At 40.5% G+C, this 12,779-nt stretch overlaps 1 protein-coding gene across 7 annotated transcripts in view; it reads left to right on the top strand.

Moving 5' to 3' along the window:
* Positions 1-12,779, top strand: part of Fgd4 (FYVE, RhoGEF and PH domain containing 4) — a 168,207-nt gene that overhangs the window by 51,503 nt on the left and 103,925 nt on the right. Inside the window, exon 1 of one of the 7 annotated variants that reach the window (XM_048452430.3) lies at positions 8,369-8,495. The exons of 5 other annotated variants lie outside the window; for them this stretch is intronic. In XM_048452430.3, coding sequence (XP_048308387.3) covers positions 8,480-8,495 — 16 coding nt within the window. In that variant the 5' untranslated portion in view covers positions 8,369-8,479. Of the gene's footprint in view, positions 1-8,368; positions 8,496-10,175; positions 10,332-12,779 lie in introns of those variants that run through there. One more of the 7 variants, XM_048452428.3, reaches the window with a different exon arrangement.

The raw sequence follows: 12,779 nt of genomic DNA, 5'->3' as shown, positions 1-12,779 counted from the left end.
CTCAACTAGATGGAAGCCGCTCCTGATACTGTAGGTTTCATTTGGTGGCAAGAGATGTCTAGTTGGGGCTTTGTCTCCGCTTTTATTGTTTTGATTCTGTTTAGATTTCTTTCATATATGTATGTATTTAATAAGTTTCTGCTGTAGTAGGTTTCCATGTAACTCCTCAAACGACCTCTTAGTCTTAACTGCCCCTTTTCGTATTCCTTCCCTTACCCTCCTCTTCTCACCCCACCTCCATTTAATCCCCCATTCTAGCCCCCTCATCTTTCCTTAACTATCTATTCTGTTTGCCCTACCTTAGTACCCCCACCTGACGAGCCCCTTACACTATACCTAACCTCTGGAGTTCTACAGGTAATAATGTGCCTATCAGAGACTTAACAGCTACCATCCACATATGAGTGAGTACATACCATATTTGTCTGTTTGGGTTTGGGTTACCTCACTCAGGAAGACCTTTTCTAGCTCCATCGATTTATAAGGGAATTTCATGATTTATTTTTTTAACAGCTGAGTTGTTAAATGCTCCATCATTTAAATGTTCTACATGTTCTTCGTTCATTCTCTGGTGGACATCTAGGCTTTTTCCCCCCAATGTCTAGCTGTTATAAATAGAGCACATGTGAACATGGATAAGCAGATGTCTCTGGAGCAGAATGAAGTGTCCTTTGGGTATAGCTGGTTCTGGAAAGACATCTATTTCCAGCTTCCTGAGGAGCTGCTACATTGACTTCCGTAGTGGCTGTGCAAGCTTGCACTCCCACCAGCAGTGAATGAGTGTGTCCCTTACCCTGCATCCTCAGGGGCAAAAGCTGTCGTTTGTTTTATTTATCTTAGCCATTCATACCAAGGTGAAACCTCAAAGAGTTTTTGATTTGTGTTTTCCTAATGACTAGGGATATGGAACATTTCCTTAGGTGTTTCTTAGCTAGTTGTGTCTCGTCTTTTGAGAACTCTCTATTTAGTCCTGTAAGCCACTTTTTAACTATGTTCTTTTCCTGATGTCTGGTTTTTGTTGTTGTTGTTGTCGTCATTAATTTTTTATTTGTTTTAGATATTAACCCCATATTGGATATGTAATTGCTAAGATATTTTTCCATTCTGCCGTCTGTCACATTGTCTGAATAATGGTATCTTTTGCCAAACAGAAGCTTTTCAACTTCATGAGGTCACGTTTGTTAATTGTTGTTCTTAGTGCCTGTGTTTATGTCCTTTAGAAAGTCTTTTCCTGTGACAGTAAGTTCAAGACTATTCCCTACTTTCTCTGCTGTCGGATTCAGTGATTCTGGTCTTATGTTGAGGTCCTTGATCCATTTGGAATTGTTTTGTGCAGGGTGATGAATATGGATCTATTGGATTCTTCTATATGCAGTCATTCAGTTTGACCAGCACCATTTATTGAAGACATTGCGCCCCCCCCCTCCCCGTCACCAACTGTGAATTTCTGACTTCTTTATCAAAAGTCAAATGTCTATAGGTGTGTGGACTTATGTCTGGGTCTTAGCTAGGATCCAGTGGTCAGTATGTCTATTTCTACACTAATGCTGTGCTGTTCTTATTTCTATTGCTCTGTAGTACAATTTGAGGTCTAGGGTGGTGACACCTCCGCAATTCTTTTGTTTTTCAGGAATTTTTTTAGCTATCCTGGGTTTGGTATGTGTGTTTACATATAAAGTTGGAAATTGTTCTTTTAAGATCTATGAAGTATTGTGTTAGAAATTTGGTGGGGTTTACATAGTATCTGCAGATTGCTTTTAGAAGGGTGGCCATTTTTAATATATTAATGCTACCAATTCATGTACAAGGGAGATCTTTCCATCTTCTGATGTTTTCTACAATTTCCTTCTCCAATGTTGTAAATGTTTTATTGTACAAGTCTTTCATTTGCTTGGTTAAAATTATTCCTAGATAATATTTTTGTGTGTGTGGCTATTGTGAAAGGCACCGCTTCCCTGTTTTCTTCCTCAGCCTGTTGTCATTTGTACATAGGAAAGCTACTGATTTTTGTCTGTTAATTTTGTGCCCTGCTACTTTGGTACAAGTGTTTATCAGCTGTAGATGTTTTTGGTATAAGTTTTCAAGTCATTTATGTATAAAATCATATCTTCAAATGAAGATATTTCCTCCCTTTCTAATTATATCCCCTTGATCTCCTTCAGTTCTCTTATTGCTCTAGCTAGAACTTAAGCACTATATTGAATAAGTATGGTGAAAGTAGACATCCTGTCTTGTTCCTGATTTTAGTGGAAATGGTTTGAGTTTTTCTCCACTTAGTCTGGCTGGTGTTGGTTATAGGCTAACTGTAAATTGCTTGTCTTATGTTGAGGTATGCCCCTTGCATGCCTAGTCTCTCCAAGACTTATTTAAAAGGGATGTTGGATTTTGTCAAAGTTTTTTTCTCTATCTAATTAGATGATTGTGTGATTTTTGTCTTTGGTCTGCTTATGTTGTAAATGTCATTTATCAATTTCCATGTGCTGAAAGATCCCTGCATCTCTGGGGAAAATCCAACTTCATCATGGTGGATGATCTTTTTGATGTGTTCTTGTATTCGGTTTGCAAGTTTGGGGTTTTTGTTTGCTTGCTTTTTGAGAATTTGTTGCATCTATCTTAACAAGGGAAATTGGTCTGTAATTTTCTGTCTTTGTTGGATCTTTGCATGGTTTAGGTATCAGGGGAACTGTGGCCTCGTTAAAACAATTGGGCAGTGTTCCTTCTGTTTCTTCTTTGTTGAATAATTAGAGTATTGGTATTAATTCTTCTTTGAAGGTCTGGTGAAATTCTGAAACCATTTGTCCTGGACTTTATTTGGGGGGGGTTAATTATTGTTTCTATTTCAATAGGGGTTATGTGCCTGTTTAAATTGCTTATTTGATCTTGTTTTAACTTTGGTAGACCATATATATCGAGAAATTTATGCATTTCTTTTAGGCTTTTCCAGTTTGGTAAAGTACAGATTTTAAAGTATGTCCTTATGATTCTCTGGATTTCCTCAGTGTCTGTTTGATGTCCCTTTTTTGTCTCTAATTTTATTAATTTGTATCTTTGCTTTTTAGTTAACATGGCTAAGTGTTTCTCAATTTTATTGGTTTTTCTCAATGAACCATCTCTTTGTCTCTTAATTCTTTGTATTGTTTGTTTGTTATTGTTTTTTCTATTTTAATGATTTCATCTTTGAGTTAGATTATTTCTAGCCTTCTACTTTTGGGTATTATTCTATTTCTTTTTTATCTACATCTTTCAGATGCACTCTTTTGTGAATATGGAGTCTTTCCTATATATTAATGTGGGTACTTAGTGCAACGAACTTACACTTAGAACCACCTTCACTGTGCCCTATAGGTTTGGATATGTTCTGTTTAGTATTGCCATGATCCATTTTGTTATTGTTGTTATTATTTGTTTTTTGTTTTCAAGACAGAGCTTCTCGGTGGCTTTGGAGCCTGTCCTGGAACTAGCTCTTATAGACCAAGTTGGCCTCAAACTCATAGAAATCCGTCTGCCTCTGCCTTCCAAGTGCTGGGATTAAAGGCCTGTGCCACCACCACCTCGCTCATGACCCATTTTTAATTCAGTAGTGAGTTATTCAGTTTCCATAAGTTTGTATACTCTGTGTCTTTTCTGTTGCCAATAATATTCAGCTTTAATCTGTGGTGGCCAGATCGGATGCCGGGGTTATTTTAGTGTTCTATCTGTTGAGACTCCCTTTGTGTCCAAGTATGTGGTCAGTCTTGGAAAATGTTCTGTGAGCTGCTGATAAGAAGGTATATTTCTTTTCTTTTCTTTTTTCTTTTTTTGGTTTGGGTGAAATGTTCTGTAACTATCTGCCATTATGATGATGTTCAACTCTAGATTTCTCTGTTTGGTTTTTGTCTGGATGATCTGTCCATTGGGGAGATTGGGGTCATCCACTATCAGTGTGTAAGGGTCAGTATGTGATTTTAGTTAGAGTTGTGTTTCTTTTACAAACTTGGATACCATAGTGTTTGGTGCATAATGTTTAGAATTGCAATATTCTCTTGGTGGATTTTTCCTTTTGACATGTAGATAGTGCCTTTCCTTCCCTATCTGTTATGATTAGTTTTGGTTTGAACTCTATTTTGTAGATATTAAAATAATATAACTTCTTGCTTCTTTCCAAATGTTTTTCTATCCTTTTGCCCTGAGGTGATGTTAAGGAAGGTCTGTTTCTTGGATGCAGCAGGGTGACGAATCCTGTTTCCTCATCCAACCTGTTGGTCTGTGCCTTTTTATTGGGGAATGAGACTATTGATGAGAGTAATCAATGAGTATTGTTTCCTGTTGAATCAATTCAACAGAATTGATTCCTGTTATTTTGTTCTTGTCTAGTTTTATTTTCTCCCTTCCTGATATTATGGTCTAATTTCTTACTTTTTCTTGGGTGTGGTTAGCCTCTTCAGGTTGAATTTTCCTTCTAGTGCCTTCAGTAGAGCAGGTTTTGTGGGTAGATAGTGCTCAAACGTATTTATCGTGGGTTCCCAGGAAATGCCTGCTGGAGTTGGGGTCTGGGGTAGCAGTGAGTCTGGGGACTGGAAGGTAGGCGGGGAAGATCTGTGTGATCACTGGAGATGGAGCTGGGGGAGTGGTGTCTCAGCAGTGGTCTACTATGGAGCTAGGGCTGAGCCTGGGGATTGGATTTGGAGGAGGGGGGCAGGACCGAAGATCTGCAGTTAGCCTCCCTGCCTCCTGGTCAGTGTGGCTGCTGCTAGCCCACCTGCTTCCCTGCTGGAGAGTGGCTGCCCTTTTAACTGAACATACAACTAAAGAGGCAACAAACGATGTTTGTGCTACCCATTTTAAATAAAAGAATAGAGATTCAAGGATAAGTTCTTTTTGAAGGTGTATACAAAACAATTTAGAACAAAAAATAAGCAAATAAAAGATCCACCTGGCTTATGTATAAATATTTCTAGGCCTCATTTTATAAAGGTTCTCAGACATGAAAAATGGAGAATATATACCAATTCAATCTTGCACTTTTTAATTGTGTTATTTTTAGCCACTGAGAGAATTGTTTTAATACCAAGCTATTTGGTGTCATTATATTATTACACAAATACTAATAAATACAAAATAGTCTGAGTAAGATTATAATCATTCTATGCAATGGAGATTTCTCCCAGATAGGCAACATTTGAAAATAAGAATTTTCCTTCTCAAATGAAAATCAAGCCTTTCACTGTATCCCACTGCCATTTTTATCCGAACAAGGCTGCATGCCAACATACACATGCTCTAATTTTCCCTTATTGCCAAGATGCCCTTATTAGAGATAATTCGCTGAAGCTGGCTTTGTCATTGTTATGTGACATTTTCAGTTGTATGTTGTGTGATGTGCTAATATAAACATAGTAGCTTTAAATGAGAATGCTGAGGCAGACAACTTGGTTAACTCTTAAGTGACTGTACAGTAGAATGTGTGCAGAAATAGTATCTCTACGGTGGGGGAGATGAAAGGCAGGGTGTCAGCTCACTAAGGCTGCAGAGGGGAATTCTGTGAGCTATTATGTCTGGTTAGTGTGGATTATAGGTATTCTCTAGGTTGGTATGTATAACAAACATTCTAAATTAATGGAGGTGTTGGAGCCTATTTATTTAGAAGGATTCATCTGTGTACTGTCATCATTCCAATGTGCAGAAGGGGTTTATGTAAAGATATAATTAGTTCACGTTTTACAATTTGTTCCAATCTTTTAAAATCTCAGAACACATATGTAGCCAGTGTTCATACCTATTGCTGAAGATGAGAAGGGCCATGGATGTAGCAGACATTGTTTGAGTTTCAGCTGTCAGAAACAATCACCAATCATTTTGTTTGCTTTGCAAATTTTGTCTTGCTGTTAGTTTGGTTTTTTTTTTCATTTTTTTTGTTTGCTCATTTTGTTGCTGATGTTGGAAATGGGGTCCTACTATGCAGCTGATAGCCTGAAACTCATGACCCTCCTGTCCATCCTCATCATTGAATGTCTTCAAGGATACGTTGCCTTTATTCTGTAATTTTTAAGAAATAAAGGATTTCAAACATTAAGACAGCTCCTCTTATGTTATAATTGTGCATATTGACCATACACTGTGTGAGCTTCATCATCGTACAGGATGCTGTCATGACTCTGTGATTAGTCTGCCCAAGCGTGGATCTTCCTCTCCCTATAGGTTTTGCATTTTAAGCTGCCATATGGAGTGATATTTACTTTGCCTTTTCATTGCCTCTCTAGAACGTGCATAGGTGTCTAGGGTCTCCAGTTTGCTCCTTGTTCCTGCCGAGTTACACCAGTGCACAGATACTGCACATCACAATGTCTGTCCATTTAAGAGCATTCCTGGGCTTGGTATTTATGAATAAAGCCCCAGTTAACATCCATTCTGTGCAGGCCAGGACTCAGCTCTCTTTATTGACTACCTGGAAGTTAGTGTCACTAGTTTATAGTGTGAGTGAGTATATGGGTAACCGGACAAGCAACTTCCATGGCTAGTACCGAAAAGCCTGGAGTTTCCTTGTCTGCTTGTTTATATGTGCACATTGGCTATTTGTGGACATTAAATTTCCATTTGTTTGTTCAGTTAGTTTGATGTGGGAGTTAAAGCCAGGGTCTTTGCCAGTGAGGTAAAGGCCTTAGTGCAGAAAACAATATATTGGTTTTCTGGGTTTTGTCTATAAAGGAAAAAGTGAATTTAATTATATCTTAACCTATTAAAACAACTTGTTATTTTCCTTGTTGTTTTTTTTTGTTGTTTGTTTGTTTTGTTTTGTTTTTAGAGATAGGGTTTTTCTATGTAGCCCTGGCTGTCCTGGAATTTTCTCTGTAGACCAGGCTGGTCTTGAACTCAGAGATCTGCCTGCCTCTGCCTCCAGAGTGTTAGGATAAAAGGCGTACACCACCACCGACCAGCTTAAATTAACTTCTTAAAGCTTACCGGTTTATTTGTGTAAATAGGCAAATTTTTTAAACTCATGACCCTCATTTTCTCTTCAGCAAAATGCTTACCTTGTAGTAAAGGTTCACTGAAATGTCCCGTGGAGAGAGCCTAAGGCAGCACCTGGCACAGGGTAAATATTAGCTGCTCTCAGAGAAGAAAAGGATGTGTTTGAAAAGCAAACCTGAGGCTGTAACTTAAATACTGCTGTGGAGGCTTAGGAGGTGTAGACTGCGGGACGTTTGGGAGATGGAGAAACGTTTGACTTTTGCAGTGCTGACCCTTGACAGGGCTACGTGGTCTTAGATCCGCACAGTGCGGTTTCAGTGCACATGGATGGAGTCTGCACTGGAAATAAAGGCAGTTCAGACTTCTCTTTGGTTTCTTTTCTCCATTAGAAAATTCTGTACATATGGCGGATGATGGTGGTTCAGCCTTTAATCCCAGCACTCGGGAGGCAAAGGCAGGCAGATCTCTGTGAGTTCAAAGCCAGCCTGGTCTACAGTTCCAGGACAGCAGGACTGTTTCACAGAGAAATCCTGTCTTGGGGGAAAAAAAACCCAACACTAAATGGATGCAGAAGATCGCTCACATTTATACACCTAGGCATTGTATATTATACTTACAATTTTAAGAAAAAAAGGGAGGGGACATGAATCTGAAGCATGTGGGATGGGTTGGAGGGAGAGAGGCAGAAGGGAATGATGTAATTATATTTTAATTAAAAAGAAAGTAATTTTAAATATATATTAAAATTTGCCATCTGCAGAAAACAAAACTTAGTCCTTAAATGCAAACAACCTGTGTTGTGTGTGTGTGTGCTCACAGTGTGCATGTGCACCATTTTATATGTAGGGAAAGGGTCTATTAATCTGTCATCCCTCTGTGAGCTCATAAATACTTTTATTTTTTATTTACTTGTTTATTTTTACCAGTTCTGTCCTGAAATAACAAAACTTAGTTTCCTCTGGAAACTGTTATGTGCTGCTTGTTAATTCTGCACAAAGTTTATTTCCCAAAATCAGCTATACTAAAACAGAAAGTTACAGTATCAAAATAGACTTGAGGTCACTCAACATTAATGTTAGTTTCCAGATGGCGAGTCTGTGGCATCTTTGTCCAGCGCAGCGACTCTGAAGAGTAGCGGCCATCCGGGCCCCCAGAGGGTTGTTGCTAGGTCAGGCCCTGGTCTGTTTATAAACTGCCCTGCTCTCAATTGTATCGGAAGTTTCTGCGCCCGTTGTATCGGAAGTTTCTGCGGCACTCCATTGTTTGTTTTACTCTAAGAAGTGGATGTCTGTCCAGTCTCATCTCCTCTGTCCCTGGAGCAACGCAGCAGCAGGCCGGCCTCCTGGGAGCTGTAGGGAGTGATGCGTTGGGTTGTTCTTACACAGAGAGGTCGAAGATTGCACCAAAGTTCATAGTACGCCGCCTGGATCTCCAGCCAGGCCCCGAGCGTTAAAGCCAAGAGATTTAACGCTCGAACCGAGGAAACTTGAACATTTTCTGACTAACCCGGGTAGACTGTTTGTGTGGAGTCATGACCACTGATCAAGGTATGTCCCCTCATTTTCTAGTGGACGCTTTCATGGTAATTTTAGACTGTGGATTGCTGTAGAGTCTGAGTGCCAGGGTCAGAGTTTGATTTTATTTAAAGTTAAAAATAAGCCTCACATTGTTTTTCACTCTCAGAAGTAAAATAACTTTCTCCACAGCTTTTGTCTTTTAAAGGAAGCTTTATCTCTCTTAACAACGTGCAAACTTGTTTGGGTAATAAAAAATAGGAGCCAACTAAAAATCTTGTTCAGCTGCCAAGAGAAGGAATGAAAAGAAAAGAAAAAAGAAAAGAAAAGAAAAGCCAGCTTCTTTTTCTTCTGTGAACAACGTTAAGAAATGTTTGCTTTTAATACCAAGATGTCAGTGTTGTCCCGTGAGCCACATGAATCCCCAGTCTCAGTCTTGGTTAGGTAAGGGATTTGGGGGAGTTGTAACCATAGTCCTCATTAATGCATTTAAGATAATACTGTAGAGACAGGTATGGCTTTGGTTGCTCTGTTTGTTTCTTTGTTTGCTTTGGTTTAAAAATTGTTAATGGTGGTATTAAGTCCTGTGGTATCCTTGAATATTCTAAAGAACAAATTCATGAGCAATTGAGTCTTTCGAAGAGAAATGAAATTTCTCTGTGTGGTAAAATTGTAATCACACGACAGGAAGTAGCTCCTAAAAATATTGTTTCCAACTGAAGTGGGAAACTAGGTCTGATGGCTGAATGGGAGGGTTACCACAGGTTCCTGGCAAGCTATGTAGTAAGAGCCTATCTCAACAGCACCCCAACTCCCACCACCACCACAAAACATACCAAAACTTCTGAATCTGGCCAAGGGGTAATTAGACAAAGCTTTTAGCCCCAGCACTTTGGAGGCAGGGGTATGAGGGTCAGAAGTTCAAGGCCAGCCTGTATTACATAGATCGTGTTTCAAAAATCCGAGAAGGGGAACTAGAGAGATGACTTGGCATTTGTTGCTCCTCCAGAGGACCCAAGTCCAGTGTCCAGCATCCATGTCAAGCTGCTAGCAGCTGCCCGTAACTCCCGTTCTAAGGATCCAGCACCTGCATCTGGACTCCACGGGCATATGCACACACTCACACACACACACACAAACACCCATAAGGATTAAAAGAAAAAAAATGACAGCTTTAAAAGAATGGCTGATATGGGCTGATTTCTTCAGTGCTTTTCTTACTGTGACAGTGTGGATAAAACCATACGCATTCCTGAGAAATGCCAGACGAAGTGAAACATAACTGGCAGTCCTCGAAGTTGGCCAAATTCCTTCCTTGTGGCAACTCTCTCCTTCCTTCCAGGTCAGCAGATACAACTTATCGAAGACCAGTGTGGGGCTGATCCCACTCCCGCATCACAACTCCCCCTAGCTCTGAAGGACACTCGCCAGGCCCCGCCCCTCTCCCTCCCAGGCAGAAACCAGATTCCTGCTTAGGGCTTCCACTTTTCTTGGGTGACATTCGGGGTTCCTGTAAGATCTCACAGGTTGCCATGGACACTCTGCCTGAGGCATTTTAAAAGAAGAAATGCAGCAAAAGGGAAGTAAGCATTCTTTCACTCCATCGGTTAAGTTCTGTTTTTCTTGAAATAGCTTCTGCCTCCAGAAGTTTGGTATGACTAGAGCAAGTCTCCACGCCCCCTTGCGAAGGTGGTTCCGGAGCCAAGGGCATCAGCCTTAGAGCTGAGCCTGGCCTCTGCATGAATAGACAGCGCTCTGGGACCCACTGCAGCAGTGTGGCCTTCATGAGTGCCTTTCAGAAGAGAGAGGCAGCTGACAAGACAGTGGCATTTCCTCCCCCATTAGTGGGTCATCTTTCTAGTACGTCATGTAAGTTGAATATGTGTATAATGTATTTGGTATACACGTCACTTGTACCTTTTGTAGTATTTCTTTGTTTGGGATTTTTTTTTCTTGGTTTGTTTGGTTTGGTTTTTGTTGTGTGGTATTTTTGAGACAAGGTCTCAAGTAACTCTGGCAAGCTTGGAATTGAATATATAGACCAGGATGGCCTCAAACTCGGAGAAAAACTCCTGCCTCTTGTGCCATTACCGAAGTGCACCAGCCATGCTGGACTTTGTCTTATCTTTGTAATTTGTTTACTGCGTGTGGTGTTTTGCCTGTGTGTGTATCTGGATGCCACTTGCATACCTGGTGCCTGAGGAAGCCAGAAGAGGGTGTCAGATCCTCTGACTCCAAAGTTACAATTGCTGTGACCACAATGTGGGTGCAAAGAATCGAACCCAGATCTTCTGGAAGAGCAGCCAGTGCTCTTAATCGCTGAGCCATCTCTCCAGCCCGTTTTATCTTTTTAAAATGACTTTCAAAAGCTTTTCATTTTTTAAAGCTTACACCTGTGAGAAATGTTTTTCACATAAAAAGTAAAATGTGACCGAATTTGCTGAGTGAGCAGGAGGAGCTGAGTGAGTATTGTGCGGGCCTTGAGGAGTAGTGATTTAGTCTTTAGTCTCCGTTTCTTGGAGTCTTTGAGGGGTTAATTTTATCATTTATTTTCTGCAGTGTTGTTGTGTGTCTGTATGTGTGATGTGTGTAGATGAGTCGTGCCACGATGAACATGTAGAAGTAGTGGACAACTTCTAGGAGTTGGTCTTCTCCTCCCACCGTGGGATCTGGAGTGGAGCTTGATTCATCAGGCTTGTATTATGTGATAGCTAATCTTTGTAGCCAACTTGACTGGGAAGAGGGAACTGAGGAGTTAGGGAATTGGCTCTACCAGCTTGGCCTGTCTATGGGGCGTGGTCTTGATGATTGATAGAAGAGGCCCAGCCCACTGTGAGCAGTCCCATCCCTAGGCATAGGAGCCTGGATTTAAAAAGTAACTGAATGTGAGCAAGGGAGCAGGCAGGTGCAGCCTTCGTCCATCGTCTCTCCAGTCCTGCTCAAGCACATCCTCGAGCTTCTCTCGGTGACCAACTATAACCTTCAGCCAAATAAATCCTTTCCTCCTTCAAGTTGGTTCTGATCGGTGTTTGCTACAGCAACAAAGATGTGAACTAGGGCATGCCTCAAGGGCTTTTCCTCCTGATCCGTCTGCTGGCCTATTTTATACACCTAAACCTATATGTAGCTTCAATTGTAACGTAGGTGTAAGGTGAAATTTAAGTTTTTCCTCATAGGTAGCACACTATTTTATTTATTTTTCTTTAAATTATTTTTAATATATTTATTTGTGTGTATGTGTGCACACATGTGTAAGTGCATGCATGCGTGCAAGCACACATGCATGAATGTGTGTATCACTGCCACACAGCTGATTTGGGTTTTAAGAAGTACATGAGGAAAGGCAAAAAAGTGCAAGATAAGGTGGGCTGAGAAATGCAGATCAAGGAGACATTATTGAGGCTTGGTTGCAGAAGCTGCTAGGCTAGGATTTTAGTCCCTGAAAAGCATGTTTGGAGAAACCCCACTCAGGAAAACTAACCAGAGGGTTGGACACAAATGAATGGAAATCTATAGAGTGTGGGAAGATTTGCTTATGAAAAGTTATGTTTTTCCTTTTTGCAAAGAAGCAGTAATAATACATCTACTTTGATTGAGGGAATTAAAACAGTAGTAATTGGTTTCAATGCTTGACTTTCTTTTTCTTTCTGGCCACATATATATTTTTGTGACCATGTGGAAAATAGTTTGGAAGTGCCCAAAAGGAACCGCAAAATCCAAGATTCAACTTAATACATAAACCAGACCTCTTGTGTAAATGAGTTGGCTGTAACTCTTAAAATAAAAAACAAAAACTAACCTTGCCCCTCAAATGACTTTCTTCCCTGAGTTTTTGTTTCATCAAGTAATAAAAAAGTTTCCATTCATTGTTACTTGGAATTGACGAGCCATCCGTGGTATGTCCGTCTTAATCTTCCCCTTTGGAATGTCAGAGCTCCTAATGGATGACTTTGGTCAAGCAGGCAACATCTTAGGGTTTGTTTTTCTTATTCAGAAGTACTATGGTGTCTTGATTCATAGGACCCTTCTGACACCAAGCGTGTGAGGCTTTTCCTAACACCAGCTCTAATTCTCCAGCTCTCCATTCGGTACTTACTAATCAGCTGTCCCTAATTTAATTTTGACGCTAACAGCCACTAGCGTTAGCCTCAGAGCCCAGAGGTTGAGCATACAGTCCCACCAGACTGCTTCCACTTCTGATCAACAGTTACTCTGTTACTCTCCCAAGGTCAGTGCCTTGCCAGTTGGCTGTGTGGGAGGCTCTATTGGCCTCTAGGCCAGTGGCTTGCTAGAAGGGCTCCCAGAACTCGGGAAAGC

This window comes from Myodes glareolus, chromosome 2 (genome assembly GCF_982192425.1).
Source record: "Myodes glareolus chromosome 2, mMyoGla1.1, whole genome shotgun sequence".
In the NCBI taxonomy this organism is placed as follows: Eukaryota; Metazoa; Chordata; class Mammalia; order Rodentia; family Cricetidae; genus Myodes; species Myodes glareolus.
This window is presented reverse-complemented; position numbering and strand designations above follow the sequence as displayed.